At 42.1% G+C, this 20,926-nt stretch overlaps 1 protein-coding gene across 4 annotated transcripts in view; it reads left to right on the forward strand.

The window, feature by feature from the left end:
* The window catches only part of zbtb47b (zinc finger and BTB domain containing 47b), a 271,167-nt gene extending 255,331 nt beyond the window's left edge, over positions 1–15,836 (forward strand). For all 4 annotated transcript variants that reach the window (XM_078231490.1, XM_078231486.1, XM_078231502.1 and 1 more), the window contains exons 5-6: positions 816–960; positions 10,155–15,836. In XM_078231490.1, the coding sequence (XP_078087616.1) occupies positions 816–960; positions 10,155–10,543 (534 nt within the window). In that variant the 3' untranslated portion in view covers positions 10,544–15,836. The remainder of the gene's footprint in view (positions 1–815; positions 961–10,154) is intronic.
* Positions 15,837–20,926: the final 5,090 nt, after the last annotated feature.

Genomic DNA, 20,926 nt, shown 5'->3' on the forward strand with positions numbered 1-20,926 from the left:
GAAGTGTTAGAAGCAGCTTCCTATAGCAGAGTTCGTTCTGGACCTCGTACTTTGGCTTGTTCCACTTCTGATCTTTACAATAGCTGGAGCTGGGGTAGGGCAGAGGATGGAGCGAGCAGAATGAAAACCAATGCAGTGATGTCTCAGTGGCGGGATGCTGATGGCAGTGTTGGACTCTGGTATCAAATTGGATGCAGTTCACTGGTGCGTGAGCTCATGCCCTGTGGTCTTTTTTGCTTTTGCAAAGCTGTTGACATGAATACAGACAGCCATTTGAGCTTTGGGATTCACCTCCGGGCAAGCACAGTGGTTAGCACTGCTGCCACACAGCACCAGGGACCCGGGTTTGATTCCCGGCTTGGATCACTGTCTGTGTGGAGTTTGCACATTCTCCTCATGTCTGCATGGGTTTCCTCCGGGTGCTCCGGTTTCCTCCCACAGACCAAAAGATGTGCTGGTTAGGTGCATTGGCCATGCTAAATTCTCCCTCCGTGTAGCCAAACAGGCGCCAGTATGGGGCGACTGGGGGATTTTCACAGTAACTTCATTGCAGTGGTAATGTAAGCATACTTGTGACACAAATAAACTTAAATTTCCTCCCACGTCCCCTTTTGATAGTATGACCTCTGAAGGACAGGCCATAGCAAGGGAAGTGGAAAATTCATTCGTTTTAGAATCATGTTTCCTGCGTGGTGGAAATCATCACATTTCCAAAAATCATTGAACAAAAGCTGGGATATGCATTGATGTATTTGTGCTTACTTTGAGGAGCTACACTAACCCTGCCTTTTTACACTTGTGTCTTTGATCATTAGAACTGCAATGAAAGGTTCCAGTACAAGTATCAGTTGCGCTCTCATATGAGCATCCACATCGGACACAAGCAGTTCATGTGTCAATGGTGCGGCAAGGATTTTAACATGAAGCAGTATTTCGATGAACATATGAAGACGCACACTGGTACGACTTTATTGCTTTGTTAATCAAACAGCTATTGTGTTCAATATTGAAAGCTCAAAAGGAGCTTTCTGACGAGGACAGTTGAGGTGTCTGTGCACCAGATTTTTTGGAGAGTTGGGGAGGAAGAAAAGTGATCATTTAAATGTTTTCTCCACTTGGATCATTTTGAATATCTCTGCAATCTTCACAGTTAGACAGTCTACAGCTCTGGTATCGTTTCCTCATGAAAGAGGAATCCTAGCACTGTGCACAGCAACTAGAGCTATTGTTTCCAATCGCATGGAGCTGAAAAGAACACAGAGTATACTAGAAATAAAAGCTCAAAATGTTTTGGAGAGAGAAACTAAGTTGTTTCCAATCAAGGATTTTTCATTAAAACTGAGAATGGTAGCATAGAGGTAATGTCAATGCACCAGTGATTCAGAGGCCTGGAAGACACGAGTTCAAATTTCACCACACTAGCTGGGGAAATTTAAATTCAATTAACCAAGAAATCTGGGACAAGAAGCTAGTCTCAGTAATGGCTATGAAGCTGCCAGATTGTCATAAAAGCTCATCTGGTTCATTAATGTCCTTTAGGGAAGGAAATCAGCTGTTCTTACATTGGAATTAGAAGTGGGAGTAGGGGCAATTCAGCTCTTCGAGCCCACTCCGCCATTTAACATGATCATGGCTGATCTTATCCTGGTCTCAACTCGGCTTTCCTGCCTGCTCCCCATAGCCCTTTATCCTGCTTTTCATCAGAAACATATCTATCTCTTTCTTGAATCTGGTGATTGATTCTGCCTCCACTGCGCTCTGGGGCAGTGAGTTCCACAGATTCACAACTCTGAGAGAAGTACTTTCTCCTCATCTCAGTTTTGAACCTACCTCCTTTCACTCTAAATCTGACCTCTTATTCTAGACTGTCCCACAAGGTGGAACATCTGTTCAATGTCCACCTTATCAATTCCCCTTGAGCATTTTATATACCTCAATCGGAGCCTCCCTAATTCTTCTGAACTCCAGCGAGTACGACCCAAGCTACTCAACTCCTTCTCATATGACAGCCCTTTCATCCCTGGAATCAATCTGGTGAACCTCCTCTGAACTGCCTCCAGGGCCACCACATCCTGAAGTAAGGAGACCAAAACTGGATACACTATTTCAGTGTGTGTCTCATCAGTGCCTTGTATATTGTGACAACACTACTTTTAAAATCCAGTCCTGTTGCAATAAATGCCATGATTCCATTTGCCTTTCTTATTGTATGCTACACCTGCATGCCCAGTCTGGCCTACACGTGAGTCCAGACTCTCAACAATGTGATAGACTCTTAACTGTAATTTTATTTGGTAGGTGGTAATTGCCAAGCTGCCCAAATCCCAAAGGGAAACTTGGGACAAGCTATCATACAATTTCATAATGAGAAGGTATCCTCTCTGACCTCGGGAGCAAAGATTTCGAACCATTTCTGGAGATTTTAAATATTAAATTTAATTATTTATTAAAAAAGAAAGAAAACTTAAGCACACAAGATTTACACAGTTAACAGTAATTCTACGAACATTTCCCAAAAGATTTCTGTTTAGTTAAACTCCAAGCTAAACATGTGGAATGGACTGCCTGCAGTGATAGTGGAGTCAGACACTTTAGGAACATTTAAACGGTTATTGGATAGGCACATGGAGCACACCAGGATGATGGGGAGTGGGATAGCTTGATCTTGGTTTCAGATAAAGCTCGGCACAACATCGTGAGCCAAAGGGCCTGTTCTGTGCTGTACATCTCTTTCAGGCAACAATCCTCAAGATTTTAATCTTTAAAAATTCCAGTAAAATTACCACAAATATCCACTGTTGCTATAGGGGAAGTATTACACAGGCTTCTCCTCTCATTCGATTCTGAACAGCCAAAGCTTGTATCAAAACTTTGAGGACACAATACTTGTCTTCTATGAGGGTGGCTGAAAGTTGCTTTCTTCACAGATCCATTTCAGCACATACTCTTCAGGATCTCATGGTCACACCTACCTGTACAGCCTTCAGTTTCTCTTTGAATATGTTTTTTTCCTTTCATCTCTAAATCTGTCATTTCTACATCCTTTGGGAAGTTTCTTTTCCCAAAATATACAAATCATTCATGTTATTTTCGGGCTACTACTTTTGAAAAATGAACAATTATTTTATTCATTTATGATCTTGGTCATGTGTACATTTTTCTTTTGAAATACAAAAGTTAAGCTTCAAGTCAACTCCCTTATTTTCCTAAAGCAAATTTTCATTTGAGTTGCTCACTGGTATCCTATTCTAGTCCTGCTCACCTCCACTTCAAAACACTTGCGTTCACACCAAACCCCTTTATGATTATTTTATTCTTGCAGTCTAACCGTTTTCAGTTTAATTACATGAGTCACACCCACACGCACAGGCCTGTTTCACAGTATATCACAGTAATATGGTGGTGGGCGGGAGCGGACACGGGTGAGGGGTGGGTGGGTGCCGGTATTGACTGTGGGTGGGGGAAAGGGATCCTATGTTCAGGGGAGTTGGGTGGGGGGTGAATGCCATCTCTGGTTGTGGGGGGGGGTGGTCATTGTTTCTTCTGGTCTTTGTTCGCCCTTTAAACATGGCGCCCCAATCTCAGTGCAGCCAGGCTTTGCTGGTGTGTTCAGGCTACCTCCCTCCAGCCCCTGATGGCATGAAACACATCCAGCTTTTTCTTTTGTGGCAGTGTGATAAGATCTGGAGAGAAACGCACTGGAACCAACACACTGCCGTTTTTGGTAAGATTTCGCCCATCAATGTTTGCGTCAACCAGACTGGCACTCCGAGTGCTGGACTGTCAGAGGTGCTGTCTTTCAAATGAGTCATTAGCTGTGGCTACATTTACCTGAGGCTGCCTTCTCGGGTAGATGTAAACTATAGGGAGGTAGTGGCATTGTCTCTGGAATAGTCATCCAGAGACCCAGGATGATGCTCTGGCAGATGGTGGAATCTCAATTCAATTTAAAAAAAAAAACTGGAATTAAAAGTCTAATGATGACCATGAAACCATTCTCAATTATCGCAAAAACCCATCTGGTTCACTAATGTCCTTTTAGGAAAGGCAATCTGTCATCCCTACCTGTCATCCTGGTCTGCCCTCTCCGTGTGACTCCAGACCCACAACAATGTGGTTGACACTTAAATGCTCTTTGAAAAGGGCTGGACAAGCCACTCAGTTCAAAGGCAATTAGGGATGGGCAACAAATGCTGGCCTTGCCAGCAACACCCACATCTCATGAAAAAGTCCTGAGATTGAGAGAAATAGAAGGCCTTTCTTTTCCATAAGCTCCTGCCATCGTGCTGCTATTTAGCTGCTGCTCTGAGTTCGATATCATCTGCAAAATGCAATCATCAATTTATTGTCACTTTTCTTCCTCCTCCCTCACCTCTGGAGCTTCTGTCCTTGTGAGGCACAAGTTTCAGTTCTCTTGTATTTGAGAACTGACCAGGTTTGTTGATAGCTAACTGACAGCTGTTTGGTCTCCACTGGTCAAGCAAGTGAGTCATTGGTGATTGATCACACATTCAAATCCTTTGTGTAAATTCAACACCATGATTGAAATTGGCTGTAACTTTGTGTTTCCAAAATGAATGAGGAAACCTGCTCACTGGCTGTTTGACCTTGGTAAGAATAACTGTCCTCAGCTCTAATGTGTGCTTTAGGACCTTTTAGATGGTAACTCAATATACTGATGATATAAACCATACTGAGTACATAAAACCTATGCCCGGGGAATTTGGTTGTTTGCCTCTTGCTAATGCTTTTAACAGGTGTGTGTCTGTACTAGGAGTTCTGTAAAGTGATACAGTGGTTTTTCTTTCCCCATGTAGAATGGTTCACATACTTCCCTCATGATGTAGGAATGTAATGGCATGAAAAGAAAAAAATAATCATTCAGCCTCTCATCATCTTTCCTTTTTATTGAGTAGAGTTACATGAGTGCTGGACGTTCTGTACCTCACAAGAGTAGCCACTTGTTGAGTATCAGGCTAAATGATGGGCATTAGTCTATTCAACCTTGCAAGCCATCATAGGTGAATGCTTCCCTTCCCAAACTTGTACTTTTTAGTAAAGGTGAGTAAATGCCAAACCCCCCCCCTCGAATCCCCGTACTTTCTGTCCCACCCTCCTATTCAAGGACAGTGGATGATTGTGATTCCATAGTTACTGTCTATCTGGATAGTGCGTGACAGATGCATTGTATTACGCCCAACTGCCTACCACTTCTTCCGAGTTAGCATCTAGACCCAAGTAAGTAGGAGTGCTTCAATGTGCTTCTACTCCACGCTGCACCCTGATAGAGTTGTTGAACATTGAATACAAATTTGGATAAGAACAGGTGCTGCTGCAGATGCGTGGCAACTGATATAAAGAATGGGTTAATGTTTTAAGTGGAGACCCTGTTCAGAACTCTGCAAAATGCTGCTGCCCAGCTATATATTTTAGACATGTCTTGCTGGCTAACTTGTCTGGTACACTAAGAAGTTTCACAACACCAGGTTAAAGTCCAACAGGTTTATTCAGTAGCACTATCTTTCAGAGCGCTGCCCCTTCATCAGGTGAAGGAGCAGCGCTCCGAAAGCTGGTGCTTTCGGAGTTCTTAGATGAATGCACAGCACTATTTCGAAGAAGAGCAGGAAAGCTCTCCCCACTGCTCTGGGTAATATTTGTCCATCAGCCAACATCATTTTGTTTAAAAAGTCAGTATTACGTTGTTTATGGGATCTTACTGTGCACATTTTAGCTGCCGTATTTTCTGAATTACAATAGTGACTGCTTCATAATTAATTAATTTACTGTGAAGAGCTTTTAAAAATTAAATGATGGGACATAGCAGTTGCTGCCAAGGCAAGAATTTAGTGCCTGTTCTTAATTGTCCTTGAGAATGTGGCAGTGAGCTAATGCCTTGAAGTGCAGCAGCCTGTGTCGAGTTCTGTTAGTGTTAGGAAATAGAGCTTGTTGAAATAATTTATATTTGTATTATGGGTATTAGAAATAAGGTGTCAGCATAATTTGTGTTTTTGTACGTATGCCAAGAAAGGTTTAAATCTTTAATTAGTTTAATGTTGAACAAAGATGCCTGCATGTCTATAGGTTTTAGTTTCACTTTAAACTATGCCTGCACTGTATTTGAGGTTTTATGGTATAAAAGCAATTATAGGCTTTAAAAACAAAAGCTATTGCTTAGCAGTCAGAGGCTCACCCCGGCACAGCAAGGACTTTTGAGTTAGTTGTAAGCTGGTGCCAGAGTAAGCTGGACAGGGCAAGGGAGTAGACTTCTCAAAAAAAAAACAAATGGAAGTCTCAGAAACCAGGATGTTGGCACAAATATATATCTCAGGGAGACAGTTAAGTTAAAGGAATAAAGAACAAGAAGTGGAACATGGTCCTGTTCTGGAGAATTCAAGTTAAAAGCAGTGTAACGGCTCTGAGTTAAAGAGACTGCTGCAAGAAGCAGGTTTAAAGTCGGCTAGGTGAGAAGCCACATATCTGAAGTGTTCAAAAGTTTGGTGATACTTTAATACAGTAGTGTACTTTGACGTGGCTGGGTACCTGAGATTGTGTGGAAGCTTGAATGCACATGGAAATCCAGGGCAGAGGAATGCTGAAAGGAAAGGTTGAAATCCTGGCTGTGGATCCTTAGTAAAGGCATCTGAGAGTGAGCCTTGTGTGGGAGAAGATTTCGAAGTGTATTTTTCAAGAGTGGTGATTGGAAACCCTCGTGTGGATGTCAAGAGTCCCAGTGAGACCAGTTGCCTCACAGTGTAATACACATCTGGGGGGGATTTGATGAGAAATCCTCAAGTTGTTTTGGGTAGCATCTGTCACTTGATTTCAGACCACATTTTGCCTTGCGGTTTACAGGGATAGTGGAGTATAAGATGTATGTTGTAACTTGTGTAATTGTTGTTATTCTGTATATTTCTGTGAAAGTATAGTGGGAATGAAGGAGTAGTGTATTATAGTTCATATTTTGTTATTTAATGTTTTATTTTTGTTAAAAGTTAATTGGCAGTCCTGCAACTCTATTCATCCATGTCTCTGAACAGAAAATGCAAGTTAGGATCTATTGAGCCAGGATTCCATTCTGGGGCCTTGACTGTCCAGTAGTAACATCAGAAGGAAGTTCCAGGATTTTGACCCAGCAACCATGCAGGAATGGTGATATAGTTCCAAGTCAGGATGGTGTGTGGCTTGGAGGTGAGCTAGCAAGTGGTGGTGGTCTCATGCATTTGTGTGTTGTTCTTGTCCTTGATGGTGGAGATTATGGGTTTGGAAGGTGCTGTGGAAGGAGCTTTGATGACTTGCTGCAGTGCATCTTATGGATGGTACACACTGTCACCAATATACAGTGGCAGAGGGAGCAAATGTTTAAGGTTTGATTGTTAGAATGTAACCAATGATAACATTGGATCTGTTGTAGTGTGACCAATGGTAACATGCTGTAAGGGTCAGCTGACCCAGTAAACTATGTAACCAATGACAAAAGATGTGGTGGTCAGCTGACTCAGTATAAATAAGGGGTTTGTGGGAGCATGGAATGGCCCAGGGTGAGGCCTCAAGTGTTGGAGTAATTAAGTTTCTTTATTAAAGCTTTTTCTTTAATTTATAAATTGGAGTAAGTCTTGTTTTATTGCCTACAACTGAAGTGTTCCTTCTGGTGGATCAACATTGATTACTGGAGTAATGCTTTTGTGCAGCAATCCCAGATCTAGTACTGATGGAGGAGATAAAGTGGCTGTGGTGGGCTCTTACATTAATGAATTGTTACTACCAGTTTAAATAGATGGAGGCAAATGAATGATGTTCAGCTACCTGCGCTGTCTGCTGAGAGAAATAATTAGAAAAAGAGAGACCAACTCTGGTGGTTCTCCGTTGGGGAGTGCCTGGTGGAGGGTCCTGTTAGAGCTATTCAAAATCCTGAAGGACTTTGATCAAATAAATAAGGAGAAACTGTTTCCAGTGACAGGACAATAACCAGTGTGCAGATTTCAGAATTTGGTCAAAGAATCAGAAGGGAAATCGGGAATTTTGTCTCTTACACAGCAAGTTTTTATTTGGAATGCACTGCATGAAAGGTGGCTGGAAATAGATTCAGTAATAATTTTCAAAGGGATTTGGATATATGCTTGTAAAGGAAAAATATGTAGGGATATGGAGAAAGCACTGGGAAGTGGGACAAAATCACTAACTTGCAAAAATACTGCATAGGCATGATGAGCCAAATGATTTCATTCTGTGCTGTGTCATTGTGTAATTTATAATTAACTCTGCAATATTGGATCATGACAAGAGGTGATTTATGACTTCTAAGTGCTGTTTCATCAGAAATCTTCCACTCACCAAGTCACCATGCTGAACTCTTCAATGTTGAGTACCAGTAAACACAGTAAGAAGTTTAACAACACCAGGTTAAAGTCCAACAGGTTTATTTGGTAGCAAAAGCCACAAGCTTTCGGAGCCTTAAGCCCCTTCTTCAGGTGAGTGGGAATTCTGTTCACAAACAGGGCATATAAAGACACAAACTCAATTTACAGAATAATGGTTGGAATGCGAATACTTACAGCTAATCAAGTCTTAAAGGTACAAACAATGTGAGTGGAGAGAGCATTAAGACAGGTTAAAGAGATGTGTATTGTCTCCAGACAGGACAGCCAGTGAGACTCTGCAGGTCCAGGCAAGCTGTGGGGATTACAGATAGTGTGACATAGAACAGTACAGCACAGAACAGGCCCTTCGGCCCACGATCTTGTGCCGAGCTTTATCTGAAACCAAGATCAAGCTATCCCACTCCCTATCATCCTGGTGTGCTCCATGTGCCTATCCAATAACCGCTTAAATGTTCCTAAAGTGTCTGACTCCACTATCACTGCAGGCAGTCCATTCCACACCCCAACCAGTCTCTGCGTAAAGAACCTACCTCTGATATCCTTCCTATATCTCCCACCACGAACCCTATAGTTATGCCCCCTTGTAATAGCTCCATCCACCCGAGGAACCCAATATCCCAGTTGAGGCCATCCTCATGTGTGGAACTTGGCTATCAGTTTCTGCTCCGCGACTCTGCGTCGTCGTGTGTCGTGAAGGCTGCCTTGGAGAACGCTTACCCGAATATCAGAGGCCGAATGCCCGTGACCGCTGAAGTGCTCCCCAACAGGAAGAGAACAGTCTTGCCTGGTGATTGTCGAACGGTGTTCATTCATCCGTTGTCGCAGCGTCTGCATGGTTTCCCCAATGTACCATGCCTCGGGACATCCTTTCCTGCAGCGTAAATTGAGTTTGTCTCTTTATAAGCCCTGTTTGTGAACAGAATTCCCACTCACCTGAAGAAGGGGCTTAAGGCTCCGAAAGCTTGTGGCTTTTGCTACCAAATAAACCTGTTGGACTTTAACCTGGTGTTGTTAAACTTCTTACTGCGTTTACCCCAGTCCAACGCCGGCATCTCCACAGCATGAGTACCAGCAAATCCAGAGACCTGCTGCTTCTGGTCTGTCTTCATGATTTCTTCGGATCCAGCTTTGTTTAATTGCATTAGATGGTTCATTTTTCATTGCTAATCCCTGGGACGTGGGCATCATTAGCAAGGCCAGCATTTATTGTCCATCGCAAGTGCCTTGATAAACTAGTGGTAAACCACCTTTGAACCTCTAGTAATAGCGTACAACTTTAGAGAGCAGTTACATGTCTGCCTCTTTAGTGAAGGAAACTTGCCCTTCTTACCTGATCTGGTTTATACACAAGTCTGATTGCACACCAAAGGACATTAGTGAATCAGTTAAATGTTTCTAACACTCTGCCAACTTCCTGGCCACTTTTACTGATACTTACTTTTCATTCCTAGCTTTTTTTTTTAACTGCCATGGAGAGGTCTTTACTCATGTTCACAGAAACACAGGAAAACATGTACAGGACTAGGGGGAATAATAGGGGAGTGGGACTAATTGGGTAACCTTTCAAAAGCTGCCTCTGCTATGATGGTCCAAGTGGCTTCCTCCTGCTCAGCATCATTCTGTCATCCTAGGTTCTCTCTATTATTATTCCAATAACAGAACTACAATACTATCATTCTCTGGTAGTAGTAACTCAGAGTTGCAGGTTGGATGTTTATTCCTTAATCATTAATTGCTGAGTTTAAACTCAAAATTGAATCTTTACTTTGTTTCCAGGGGAGAAACCGTATATCTGTGAAATCTGCGGCAAGAGCTTCACCAGTCGGCCAAACATGAAGCGGCATCGTCGGACGCACACGGGCGAGAAGCCGTACCCATGCGATGTCTGCGGCCAGCGCTTCCGCTTCTCCAACATGCTCAAGGCGCACAAGGAGAAGTGTTTCCGGGTCACCAACCCCATCACCGCAGACAGCAACCCCCTGAGCCTCACCTCCGCCACACCACCTAACTCCAGCAACCCCCTCATCTCCCATCCCCAATCGCATCCTCACTCCCTCCCTCTGCCTCTCCTCCACTCCCTCCCTCCGACTCTCCCCCCTCCCCCACACCTCCCGCCGCCACCTCCCCTCTTTCCAGCTGGACGGATAAATGCCAACAACAATTGAATGGCTTTGTGGGGGGGTTTTCACTCCAAACGAAAGAAGAGACAAATGACTGTAGCAAACAGTCAGAAGCGCACACCGGGTGTGACGCTGAATATATTCTGTTACCTGGAAGGAACATAACCAAAGGGGGCATACTTAACGGAGGGGGACTAAGAGTCAAACAACCTTGAAAAAAATCATGATTGATTTATGTAACAAAAAACTATTTTGATGTATTATTTACAGTAAGGATGTAGACAAAGGATTTTTGTTTTTTTAATGTCATATAGGACTAAAGGCTATTACCAAGTAGTCTGAACTACTTTTAAAGGCATCCATAGACTTAAACCGCTCTCACTAAAAAAGACTTGTGTGTTAGCATTATTGAACGCAAATATCCCTGCAGCATATAATGCAAGAAGGATGTGTACAGATTTAATGCAGAGTGCAACTAGAGAGCAAATGTGTTCATGATATACTTAACAAGCAAGGTAATGTGGGATTCTTCCCCTTCCCATGCCCCCCTCCCCTCCCTCTCCCCATCTTTTTGAGTCTCCAAACTGTAACCTGCTATTTTTTTAACAAGTGTTTAGTTAAGTAAAGCAAGCTGTGCTTGTGTGTAGCAAGTTTAACCATTTACTGCAGCGCGCCTAATAGACTTGACGTTTTAACAGCCATTGTCGTGTCCGATGAGTGAACCGGAACAGTGTTTGTTTTACCATGGACTGCATGGCTTACCGCAGAAGCAACTGAAGTGAGAGGATGAGAATCAATGGAACCGAGGGGCTCCAGCTTGTGGCTAATTACAGAAACCAAAGAGTGGGAGACTGATGAGATCAGTCACAGTAAGTAGGACTTCTCTGTCAGGCAGTTAGGAGTCTGGGGGTAGGGATCTGGGTGGATTGTAAAAGAGCTGCTTCCCACCACCACCTACCCCAGTTCTCCTTTACTGTCCGTTTTGCCTCCAAAGTTTGTGGATGTCTTTGGGGAACCTTTTGTTTCTTTGGAGGACCAAGTTAGCACTTGATGATCATGAACACTGTGGCTTTTTAATAGGAAAGCAGAGTTAATAAACGCAGAAGCAAACTTTTTCTTTTAACATTTGAAGAACGGACTGTTCCAATCGTTCTCTCAGAACTGACCAGGAGAGCTTGAAGCTTAATAGTTGTAATGAAACTGGTTAGCGTTGTTCTGGAGGAAATGGAGTAATTCTGCACTACGCCAAACATGAATGAGCGTGTTGGACAGGTCTGAATGCAGCTGGCAGAAGAGGTCAGGCAAGGTGCATCAGGATGTTAAAATCTCAGCAACAAGAAATATTGGTAAATGTGCTTAAAGTTGCAACTGGAGTGAGGGCTTTTGTTCTGTTCATTGGCCTTAAACCTTTGAAGATCCAGGGGGAAAAGGAAAGATGAGATGAAGCTCTCTTGCAAATAGTTGCCTTAAAGGACTCAAGTACACAGTTGCAAAGCTTGGGATAGACAGGATTGCAGTAGTAGATATAGTTACACAGCACCGAGACGATTCTATGCCTCCACCTGCTGCCATCCTAAAATGTAGCTGAAATTCAGTCATCTAAACCATGGATAGGCTTAGCTGTAAAGTCTGGTCAAATTAAATGTGATATGGTACCAGAATTGGGGCTTCTCTTGTGTGTCTGGAGCTAAGGGACAATAGGCAAGCCAGCTACGTCATTGGCTCACACTCTGATGCAAGAATTTCAATACGTACTTCTGTGAGTGTTTCAGATAGTGCCTTGATCAATACATCACTAATCTAGGATTCAACCTTCCTTGATTAATTTCCCACTGACTAAGGGCCTTTTTATTGGCAGAGATCCAGTATAGTTGGGGTCCAGCACAAAAGAACACTTGTGATTGAGGGTTGAGAGGTGCAAGACCGGTGTTTGATGAGGTAACCCTTCCAGTAACTGTTCAGGTTGGGCTGGCCAGTGAATCCAAGGGTATGAACTGTATTGCTGCAGCATCCTTCCTGTCACAGAGTCCAGTTTGTCTGTGGCACCTTGACTTTCAAAAATGGTGTGCCTCTGAAAGGTGTACAAAGAAGGATTGAAAGAGGAGAACAGGATGATGCAGCCTTCCATTGGTGAACCTGGTACTGCTGCTGCTTCAAGTACCTTAACCAGAAAAGTCATCTATTTAATACAACTCTCTGGGTTGTGGGGACTTTTCACATGTAGCTCTTTTCAGACGAGTGGCCCCCAATAACTGAACCGTTTTCACATGGTGCCATTTTAATCTACTTCAGTTCTACTGGAGTAAAAGATAATCGCATCCCTTTAAACTTGAACACTAATCTAGATTTTAAAGCATTATTAAGAGGAGAGTTGTGGGTAATCTCATTTATCTGACTTTTGAGTCCAGCTAAAGCTGCAGTAATTACTCCCTACAGGGCCTGCAAGAGGCCTTAGTTTTCAGAATGATATTTAGCTGAATCAAGTGTACACTACACTGCGTCCCTGCCACAGCTTAATCCTTGTGCAATTATTAAATCTCCCTCCTCTCGCTTGACCCGCCCTTAACACCGGCTAATTGAGTCATGAAGCAAGTTTTTAAAAAATATAATTTCTAAGGAAATAATTGATCAGGAATAATTACTTGATTTAATTGATGTACCTATCGGCTGCTTTAATAATATAAATCACTATTTTGCACCAGGTAGTGGGGGAAGAAATTTTCTGTTTCTGAACTGCAGATTTTAGAGGAATCATTACTATGTTTAATGGTAAGTAACAGCAGAGCAAAGTATGTTTGCAAGTGCACTGTTAAGTCTCACGCAATTTTTCTTCACAGAATTTAACGTGCAGTATTTGTCATTGTACAGAGACAAGGAGGAAAAGTGTCAGTTAAGCATCACAGTATTTTTAATGTGCTCTTATCGGATACAGAGTTTAAAATATTAAATAAAAATAAGAAGTTGATTATTGTAAAGACATAGGACTTTTTTAATATTAAACCTTTTTGATACTTTGGAATTCTGCCTATTTTGCTCATCATAGAGAAAAAGGATGACTGCACCTTTAAGCAATAGCAACCCATGGGATGGGCATCTGATGCTTATTTTCAGTATTGATAATTCAGCGCTTTTTGCCAACCTTTAATTGGAATTTACTGCTCTAACATAGGAGCCCTCGGCTGTCCATTAGCACACAAACCGTACTGGATCCCTCCGTCACAGCAGTGCAGCGCGAGGTAGTGGGATGTCGGCCTACTGTAGGAGCCACCACTGTGACTGCAAATTTTCCTCCCAAGTTTGCCATTCAGGACAAAGCTATAATCGAAGGGGATTAGTCAGATCGTTTGCACAAAGTGGTACAATGTGAATCAATTTCCTGTTCCTTTTCCTTCAGATACTGAAATTTAATTTGCATGCAACATTCATCTTTCATTTATATATAAAAATATATCGCATAGTCACATGTCAGCTAAAGGGAGTGGCTGGTGAGATTCTGTGCTTCCTTTAGTAGCCTTCACTTTATTGAACTTATTAATTCCCTGCAATATATATATATATAAAATCAATTTCTTGTAGCATTCAATTCTATGCTAAAAAAACAATAGCCATAGGGCATTCCAAAGCCAGAGAAAACCATGCAGGCAAATTATGTATTGTACCCAAGTGCAGTCTATCAAACTGCAGCTTTGTGAGTCTCAGTTGACTCCTGTGAGAGGATTACATTAGTTTTATTAGAGCTGTTACCTGTGAGCATCACGTTTTTGCCACAAGTGTTTTTTGAAAATGCATTAAGCACTAGTTCCAATTGCAACAACTCCCAGAACCCATCCCACTTGTTGAGGCTGTGTATTTATTCCATTTATTATGGAAGAACTTCATGTGCTTTGGCCTGGCAAACTCCTGAGCTGTATTGAGTAAAGGTTTGGTCTCCAGCTATGTTCATGGAGTTATTTTGTTCTTAAATAAAAATGTTTAAAGGCTGTTGTTATGTTCCGAGTTTGAGAAGGAGGGGTTAACCGCAAACAAGGTTAACATTGAATTGGAGCCTTTTAACCCTTTGTTGACATCCTTATCTCGCAGTGAATGTTACTTTTGCTGTACAAAATAAAATCATGGGTGAATTGATTCATAAGCTTCATTTAGGTAAGCTGTATTTACAATGAAATCTTGCACCTTATCCCTAATACTCCTTCCTCCAAAGGACCACAGACGAGGGGGAAAATAAACACTGCTTCATACTGTAGTTATTCCACTTTCTTGCGGAGAGATTTTCTTTTGAAGCGAGATTGTATTGATGTAGATGGCTGCGTAGTACTGCCTGATTCAGGTAGTGTTGTACAGCTTGTTGAATGGGGGGGAAATACTACAGTTAATATTCGGTGGATATAAGGCCAAAATTTAGCTTGGCCCATTTAGTAAAGCATTAGGTTTAAGAAAAAAAATTAAAATCAAATTTGTGTATCAGTCATAAGTATGTTAATTCTATATTTTACTACATAAACACAGCGTCTTAGTTATCTTGTGTACATAGCATTAATGTAGAATGTTGTAGTCTTGTGGTTTAAAGGAAGATTATGTCCATAGGTGCTACAATTAACAGTCTATATCTGTCATTTATGTATTGCTTAGTGTATAGTGTAGTCAGGAGTTACTGTCTAATTCCTGAAAAATAAATTCTTTCATTATAATAAAAGCGTGGTTTGCACCTTGTATTTTTAAAAAATTGTTGTCAACCAACTTGGAGCTTACCACAATCTTCGCATATTTTGCCTCTAATTCAAATGCCTCTGATTCATCCCTTTCTGAGGAGCTGAATCAACCTCAGCGCCCTCGGCCTTTCCTCAATCTTAATTGATTTTACAAGAAATATAGGATTAAACTGGGTCTATACTAATTACTAAAACCTCGAGGATGCTGAAAATGCCCAACAGGTCAGGCAGCCTCCGTGGGGAGAGGAGCAGAGTTGATGTTTCAGGGCAGTGACTTTTCATCAGAACTGGAAGAAGTAAGAGAGATAAAGGTTTCCTGCATGGACAGAAGGCTGAATAATATTGTTCATTATGGGAATGGGATGGGTACCAGTGCCATTTTACGTACCGACCCACCCCCACCCCTTGCAGGAAACAGGGGCAAGTAAAACTCAGCCCAGAGCCCAAGGGAGCGGTGGAAGAACCCATCTAGTTCACTGATGTCCTTTAGGGAAAGAAATCTGCCGTTCTTACCTGGTCTGGCCTACATGTGACTCCAGAGCCACAGCAATGTGGTTGACTCTCAACTGCCCTCAGGCAACTAGGTATGGGCAATAAACGTTGGCCAGTCAGCGACACCCCTTGTCCCATGAATGAATAAAAAAAAATGAAGAAAGAAAAAAAAGTGGGAGGCAGAAAATGAATAAAAGGAATACTAGTGCAACAAAACTGGATGTTAGCAAGACAGAAACTTCCAGAGGCAGTCTAAATGGAAATCGTAGATTTATTACCGACACTAAAATAAAGACAAAATACTGCAGCTGCTGGAAATCTGAAATGAAAAGAAAATGCTGGAAAAACGCAACAAGCTTGGCCGTATCTGTGGAGAGAGAAACCGAATTAACATTCCGAGAAAGAGTTACATGGACTTGAAACGCTAACTCTCTTTCTGTCTCCAAAGACACACTGAAGCTCGCTTTGAAGTGCAGCAGAATTGACACTGACTGGCAGGAGCTTGCTACCAACCATTCAGAATGGGGGCAATTCATCCATCAACCTGCATCACGCTTGTGAGTCCCAACATCTTAATGATGATGCAGAAAATGAAGCCAAATCCTGCAGTCCAGATCCCATTCGCTCGTGGGACATCTTGTCTAATGTGCCAAAGACCTGTGGATCGAGAATTAGCCTGATCTGTCACATGAAGACCCATGACAGAAATCTGCTACCCTGATTGGACGTCAGGATGTCATCCTTGACTCGCGGGACAACTGATGATGATAGTGGGCACAGAAGAAGTGAAAGGGTAGTTGTTCCTCCTTCTGTACATGCATGGGAAGATTTTAAGGAATGGGTCTATGTGTCGTGAAGAGAATGATCTCTCTGCAATGGTGGTTGGTGCTGTTCTTTTCAGTTGGTTAATATTTTCATTGTTTATCAACTGATCAGATGAGTTCTGTTGCCTTTGTTTCGGAATCATCTTTAGAATTTTTATCCAAGCTTAACTCCGTGTGGGTATTCATTCATTTCAGAATTTTTCCTTGGTTGCTGACTGTTCCTTTAGATTCTTTCAATTTACTCATCAGAACCTCGATCTGTTTCTTAAAAATTTCCGGATCTGCATTTCTAGTCTTCCATGCTACACACCTCCTCTTTCCCATTCCCCAGATTGCATTTGAGTTCAAGAATTTCATTGCTTCTTTCATGACAAAATTCCAGTAATTCATCGGTCTTCATTTTTAATTCTGCATTCAACCAACTGTTCTGACGCATCTATTACTTTTCTTGTTCAAGACATTTTTCATCCTCAAATAGAGACTTCTGATACTTGAAGTTCATCAGCTATCAATTGAAGATCTATCTTTGTTGAATTTGCTCCTACAAGTTTACCATTTAGACATTTCAAGTGTTCTACAGTCCAATGTTCTCACCAGTTATTTTTAATTAGCAAATTATTTTTTGTGTGTGAAAGTTGGTTCTCCATGTTGATTAGTTTTTTCCTTCGAGCCTAATTCCTCATGCAGCCTTTGACGTTTGTGCATTTCTGCTAGTAACTTTTCTTGGTCCTCAGCATGTGGCTTTTCCACTTCAACCTGTCTAACCTTACAAGCTTGGGCTCTCGCTACCACACAATCAGGGAACAGTTCAGGATGCTCCTCCTGCAAAAATTTGGTTCCTTTCATTATCAACTTGCTTCCTCAACCCCTGAGGTGGTAAAAATTTCAAATTTGCCCAATCATTACCCAGTAAAAAGTCTATCCCTTCCATGAGTAACCCAAGAACAATTCTCAACACAACGATTCTGTTTACAAACTTAAGCAAGGGAACAGGTTTGTAAGTCCCATAATGACCACCCTTCTCTTTCATCAAAGTATCTGGAACACCAATCATATCATCTTAGCCACTATCAATCACTAATATGCCATAGTTGCTCTCAAATTATTAAGTTGTTTACTTGTGTTGGAAGAGTAAGGGAACACTTCTCAGTTTGAGACAAAATCTTTATTACCTCGAAGAACCTGCCTCGCTTTAGCAGTATTCAATGAGGAAGTCCCTTGACTATCTTGAGCCATATCCTCCTTTTGAGCAGGTTTTGAGAGAACACTTTTCAATTCTGTCATTGCCACTGCTTTCCCACCCTTTTCCTTTACTGGTACAGCTTTTCACGAAGAGTCCTTAGACATCCCTGTTACTGACACTGATTTAGCTTCCAACAATTTGCTTTTCCATGCCCTGTCTTACAAACAAGGAGCAGGAGTAGGTCATTCGGCCCATGAACCTGTTCCACCATCTAATATGATGGTTGATCTGATCGTAACCTCCAAACCTGCATCCTGCTTACCTTCCCCCCCCCCCCCCCTTGCTTACCCCATTGCTAGAATCTGTCTACCTTTGCTTTAAAAATATTCAAAGAGTCTGCTTCCACCACGTTTTCAGGAAGAGAGTTCCAAAGACTCTCAACCCTATGAGAGAAAATACTTCGCCTCATCTTCATTTTAAATTTGCACCCCCTTATTTTTAAACATTGACCCATGAATTTTAGATTCTCCCACAAGAGGAAACAGCCTTTCATATCCACCCAGACAAGTCCTCTCTGGATCTTACATATTACAATCAAGTCACCTCTTAGTCTTCTAAATTCCAGTGAATACAAGCCTAACCTGTCCAACCTTTCCTCATAAGACGACCCACCCATTCCAGGTATTAGTCTGATAAACCTTCTCTGAATTGCTTCCAATACATTGACGTCCTTAAATGAGATGACAGTACACAGCACTCCAGATGTGGCCCCACTAGTGCTCAGTAGAACTGAAACACAACCTCCCTACTTTTGTATTCATTTCCCCTCGCAACAAATAATCTGTTAGCTTTCCGAATAACTTGCTGTACCGGCATACTTGTGCACTAGATCACCCAGATCCCTCTATCTCGGAGCTCTTCAATCTCTCATCATTGAGATAATATGCTTCTTTTATTCTTCCTCCCAAAATGGACAAGTTCACATTTTTCCACGTTATATTCCATTTGCCATTTCTTTTTCTGACCGCAAATATTTACGTAGCCTCCTTATATTCTTTTCACTACTTATTTTCCTACCTACCTTGTGTCATCAGCAAATTTGGCAACCATCCCTTCATCCAAGTCATTTATAAAAATTGTAAACAGTTGAGGTCCCAGCACACCACTCATTATATCTTACTACAAAAAGATACCTATTTATGCCTACTCTCTACTTCCCGTTAGCCAGCCAATATTCAATCCATGCCAATATGTTACGTGCTACACCATGAGCTTTTATTTTCTACAATAACCTTTGATGTGGCACTTTATCAAATGCCTTCTGGAAATCTTAAGTACAATACATCCACCGGTTCCCCTTTTCATTCTTACAGTAATTGAAGCACATTAGTTTCTTTACATCACTTTTTTCTACACTATCATACTTATTGATGGGGGAAGCTTCTCTTGAACCAAAACTTTTCTTTAGCCAGTCCATACTGTCAGATATATTTCTCTTTTTGAAGCACTCTATCCCTTATCTCTTTACTCCCTTGCTAACACCTCTCCGGTGTTCAAGTTCAAGCTTTCTCATTTCCATTTATTTTGCTCATTTTTTCCTCTTTTTCAAGTTTCTGCTTTCTTTCCCTCTCGAGCTGCTTCATCTGCAACTGAGTTCCATCTAACTCCAGCTGTGTATTTCTTCAGATTTCAAATGCTGTGGTTTTACCTCAATTATGTCTGCTTTTCTAGCCCCTGCTTTTATCTTCAGCATTTCTGCTAATGTGATTAACCTGAATCACTCCAAGATGAGAGTTTCCTCTCCAGAAAAGTCATAGCCATTGAGAAAGCCATTCTACCTTTCAATAAATATAGTAAAAGTCACTGAAAAACTTATCAATCTTAACCTCGGCAAGCACTAGTATTTTTTAGTTTATTAGTGTACATTAACACTGCAATGAAGTTACTGTGAAAATCCCCTAGTCGCCACACTCCGGCGCCTGTTCAGGTACACTGAGGGAGAATTTAGCATGGCCAAAGCACCTAACCAGCATGTCTTTTGGACTGTGGAAGAAACCGGAGCACCCAGAGGAAACCCACGCAGACATGGGGAGAACGTGCAGACTCCACACAGACAGTGACCCAAGCCGGGAATGGAACCCGGATCCCTGCTGCTGTGAGAATGCAGTACTATACCACTATTTACCAGTACCAGATTTGAAACCCATTAAGAGCCTCCAAATTGTGTTATGGTCCAAGTGTCAAGCTTTTGGTACAATCTGGCTGGGGACCAGTGATTTTTTTGTTTAAAGAAGACAAAGTTTGTGAATCCAAGACGTTTGTTGAGTGAATAATGACCAAGATTCCACACAATAAACAAGGTCAGAAAGATAAAAGCAACTTGCATTATCTCTTGCACTATAAAATTCAGTGTTAATGAGGTCAATGCAAATTAAACATACAAACTGTTGTTGAACACACCGCACTACACAAATAGCAACTTTGATCTCTCGGATTTCTTAGCAACCCACAAATATCAGTAAACACTAAATCAACCAATCTCATTGAAACTCCATCTCTCTCACAAGGGATTCCAGCCTTCATCTTCGAAGATTTAGTTTAGCCTTGGAAGCCTCTTAAACGGTCACTCTGCCTCCATGACGGCACATCTCTCAGACTTGCAATCTCATCTCGCCTCTAGTTATGTTCTCTTTTCTCTCGGCTGAACTGGGATCTCTCCCTGTCTGTAACACTCTGTGGGACCTCTCCCCGTTTCCCCTCTCTGGGACTCCCTGTGGGACCTCTCCCCGTTTCCCCCTCTCTGGGACTCCCTGTGGGACCTCTCCCCCTTCCCCTCTCTGGGACTCCCCGGGGGATCCTCTCCCTGTTTCCCCTCTCTGGGACTCCCTGTGGGACCTCTCCCCATTTCCTGTCTGGACCATTTCTCCTATTATGGTGCTGCACTCCTGGGTCACAATCTAGGATTTGCACCCTTTATTCTTCACACAGGCGCCGGGAGAACTCAATGCTGTGCTCAGTATGTGCAGTTTATTCCTGTTCCACGCATGTACTGAAACTCGCAAGGCTTGGCAGGATGAGTTCCTGGTTTCCCACTCAATGAGAAGGTAAGTGGAATCTTGCAGTATATTCCACAGGGACCCCAGCTGGGACCATTTGTCGTTCAACACTTACATCAATGATTTGGACCTGGGAATTAGGAGTACAGTTTTAAAATATGTAG

This window comes from Mustelus asterias, chromosome 2 (assembly GCF_964213995.1).
Source record: "Mustelus asterias chromosome 2, sMusAst1.hap1.1, whole genome shotgun sequence".
NCBI classification, from domain to species: Eukaryota; Metazoa; Chordata; class Chondrichthyes; order Carcharhiniformes; family Triakidae; genus Mustelus; species Mustelus asterias.